This window comes from Phallusia mammillata, chromosome 3 (genome assembly GCF_965637545.1).
Source record: "Phallusia mammillata chromosome 3, kaPhaMamm4.hap1.1, whole genome shotgun sequence".
Taxonomy (NCBI): Eukaryota; Metazoa; Chordata; class Ascidiacea; order Phlebobranchia; family Ascidiidae; genus Phallusia; species Phallusia mammillata.
In genome coordinates, this window is record NC_137254.1 from 20,703,299 (window position 1) to 20,706,792 (window position 3,494).

The following is a 3,494-nucleotide window of genomic DNA, read 5'->3' on the forward strand; positions in this document are numbered from 1 at the left end:
TGGCTCTATATGCTTTTACATTGATACTGTGACACTGAGCCGACTTCACTGTGGTTCCCAAGCAGTTGCTTGGCCATTGTGAGCCAGTTTCACCTGTGCTGTATGTCCAGTTGTGGCATCGCACGGACTAGGTGATGCATGGGGTTGTACCCTGTGCTCCCAACAAACTGGAGTGCCGTTGAATGGCTACACTAGCCAATGCGGCCGATCTCTCGTCACCAGCTGCACTGATGAGACCTTATAGGTCGAAACAGTGTGCACTGTCTGCATCTTATCATTTATTGGCTCTATATGCTTTTACATTGATACTGTGACACTGAGCTGACTTCACTGTGGTTCCCAAGCAGTTGCTTGGCCATTGTGAGCCAGTTTCACCTGTGCTGTATGTCCAGTTGTGGCATCGCACGGACTAGGTGATGCATGGGGTTGTACCCTGTGCTCCCAACAAACTGGAGTGCCGTTGAATGGCTACACTAGCCAATGCGGCCGATCTCTCGTCACCAGCTGCACTGATGAGACCTTATAGGTCGAAACAGTGTGCACTGTCTGCAGCTTATCATTTATTGGCTCTATATGCTTTTAGTTTGAAATTAAATACTGAACACAAAGATACTAAAATTTTCTTACCAGTGGGTTAAACAACTTTTTTTCACAGCTTTTAGTTTAGTCTTGGGCTGTTCATTTTTAATTTAACTGGTCATTTTTAATGAAATGATTTTGTAATTATGTAATCACTACTTTGCAAAAAGAAAAGTACAAGAAAGGTGCTGCTGTTGAAATTTTACCAGGAAGGAAACACTATTCATATTATGAGCCTATGTGTAGGTAAATTTTGGTATAAGCTCTAAATGTATTGATTTGTTGCAGAGGTGTAGGAACTTTTCCTTATCTGCATGTCTATGACTGATTCAGCAACTCCAGTGCACCTGTTCAATAAACTTCATGGCAAGAAAAGAAAATGTTGTATGTGGATTTTCAGGTTGGTATACTTAAATAAAAATGTAGTTTAGGCTGATTAACTGTTCCATATATATTTCCATAGAGTTCAAGATATGAATTTGTGACCTGTTTGTCAGACTATAGAAAGCAATTTCCCAATGAAAACCTCATCCAACATCGCACAGCAAATTGATGAAGATACAAACTTCAGAAAAGTAGGTCACAAGTCAAAGAACACAAGTTTTTCTAGCATTTGACAACATCTAGCATCATTGATTGTGCAATAATGTGCAAGTTTATGTACATACATCTTTTTACATTTAAGCCTTTTTTGTATGTTGTTATATGATTGTTTCCTTTGCGTTTCTGCAATCTTGTGTTTTCTAAAATGTGTTCAATGATGTTATTGCTATTATATTACCAACTTTGAAACATAAACTGTCTGTAAAACAGGAAAGTGTGTTTCAACAGCAATGACAGAAGTAAACTTAATCCAATGCTGCTGTTGTAGATGTTTTTGGAATGATTTTACCGTGGAATGATGATCAACATTATATTTTGTCACAAAATAAACTAAACGGAATTTTGTAGCAACTTTGTTAAGACGTAGAAACACTCAATATGTCGAGCACGTTGACCCAGTTTTCTTGGCAACAAAAGTCGTTGACGCCAACCGCACTGCCGGTGTGAAGGGCCAACGTCGCGTCAAACGTTACGCGCAAAATCCGCCAACAACCGCCGGCGCTGACATCGCTAGCCGTCACCGTCAACCGCGTCTGGTGTGCAGAGCCCTTAAGGCCCTGTGAAGCCCTTACTGTTGCTGCAAGTAAGTAATGCTACTTGTATTACAGTTCCTGCAGATGCCGATGTTTGCAACCATAGAGCGCCGTTGTCGAATGAATTTAAGTTGCAGTGGCGAAACTTGGCCAAATGAACAAAACAAATGGGCCCTGGTTGAGAACCACTGTTCTAAGATTTTTGTTTCTTTTGAAATGACCTAAAAAGGCGCCGTTGACAACGACGTATTATTTAGGGCTGTGGCTACTGCTACACATTCGATGATTACATACAGAAATTGTTCGCGAGCCGCGTGCCGGGGTTTTGACCACCCCGCTCTAAAGATTTCAGGCGAACAATCCTTGGTTTAGTTAATTGTGACGGATCAAAGTAGCATTGTTTGGTACAAACTTTTCCCGCGTAAACGTACATTCATTCAGTTTTTGTTGCATCTTGTGTAAATAAATTAAATAGATGAGTAACTGTGATAAAAACATGTGTGTCCCTTTGAAAAAGTGGTCTGCAATACTGGAAACCTAAGACAGGCAGGAACCAATTTGTTGCTTGATTACTGGTTTGAGGAGTTGCGTTTTAAATGACTTTTATTGGTGACGTAATAGTACTTGCATTTCGTTCCCGGCAAAAATGTAGATTTGGTTTGGTTAAAGTTTCTTTTTGGTGTAGACTCGGTGTTTAATTTTAAATTTACCAAGCTGCAACTACAAGCATACAAAGTTAAATTTTCAATTTTTGTTGAACTTTTTAAGTATCTGAGAAGGGACAAAAGTAAAATAATACGCAACTATGTATATACGTACATGTTTTTTTGCGATTTTTTTTTAACAAAGTAAAAATCAAAATTTTAAATATTTTTCGTGCAGTCACCTATACACTAAACAGCAAGTTACGTAGGCTCAGCGATGTATTTTGTATACTAAAGCCATGTAAACAATAAAATATTTTTGATTCATTCAAAGGTTTTGCAACAAAGTGGTATTGAGAATGTCTCCTTTATTGTTATCCTTGCAATTTATCAAAAAAGGATCCCTGACCAAAATTTTGCAAAACACTGCGCGGAACAGAAACTGTTACTGGTTTCGAACTGTCCAGAATCGCTTAAAGTCAACAGATAAGAAAACATCCCATGTTGAATTTTCAAAATCTGATTCTTACCCCACAAGAACAACACTTGCAAATACTATTGGAATACCAAGAAGCATGGCCAAGAAAAAGCCATTCAGAAGTGCTGTAGTAACATTTGGCCTTCCTGTTACATTAATGCTTATTGCTTTCTACATATTTTTCTTAAGCAACTATGATTTTAAGACTGAAGAACAGCTATGTGAAATGATTCCTGGCTATGAAGAGGACATGAACAAAATACCAGGTTACCAAGAAAACATGGCTGATCATAGGACCATGCAAAAGAGAAGGGAATTGGCAAGAAAAAAGAATGAAGAGCAGAAGCAAGAATAAATGAAAATCTTTATCTTTACATATTGTTTTTTTCCATTGCTGTATTTTTTCAGGAAAGTGGGTTTTGTTGTGTGGAACAATCTTTCTCTCTCTTTCGCCAACTTGTTGTAATAATATTTAAACAGGCTATATATATGATTGGTTTCGGTAATCTAAGGAGTGGATGAACCAACTTGGTTTTGATCTCCAAAAACGTAGTCATTCATAATTTCACAAAATGTTTTTGTGTTTTGGCTGCATTATACCATTTAATAATATGATATGAATGCTTTTTCTAAATTTCAGAAAATAGGATCTGTTTT

At 37.8% G+C, this 3,494-nt stretch overlaps 1 protein-coding gene and 1 long non-coding RNA gene across 5 annotated transcripts; both read left to right on the top strand.

The window, feature by feature from the left end:
• Positions 1–579: 579 nt before the first annotated feature.
• Positions 580–1,529, top strand: LOC145218448 (uncharacterized). 4 transcript variants are annotated; one of them, XR_013857621.1, is made up of 3 exons: positions 580–825; positions 913–979; positions 1,043–1,529. It is a non-coding gene; the product is annotated as an uncharacterized LOC145218448 (long non-coding RNA). The 4 variants fall into 4 exon arrangements; XR_013857620.1 differs by having other exon boundaries at positions 580–821; XR_013857622.1 differs by lacking the exon at positions 580–825 and having other exon boundaries at positions 853–979; positions 1,043–1,154; positions 1,451–1,529.
• Positions 1,530–2,667: 1,138 nt separating this feature from the next.
• On the top strand, positions 2,668–3,481 carry LOC145218104 (uncharacterized). The gene has a single exon (XM_080085500.1). The coding sequence runs from the start codon at positions 2,719–2,721 to the stop codon at positions 3,190–3,192; it is 474 nt and encodes a 157-aa protein (XP_079941626.1). The 5' UTR covers positions 2,668–2,718; the 3' UTR covers positions 3,193–3,481.
• Positions 3,482–3,494: the final 13 nt, after the last annotated feature.

Excerpts from the sequence above, each read along its gene's own strand:
- LOC145218104 (XM_080085500.1), top strand. The coding sequence starts at position 2,719 with ATGTCTCCTTTATTGTTATCCTTGCAATTTATCAAAAAAGGATCCCTG.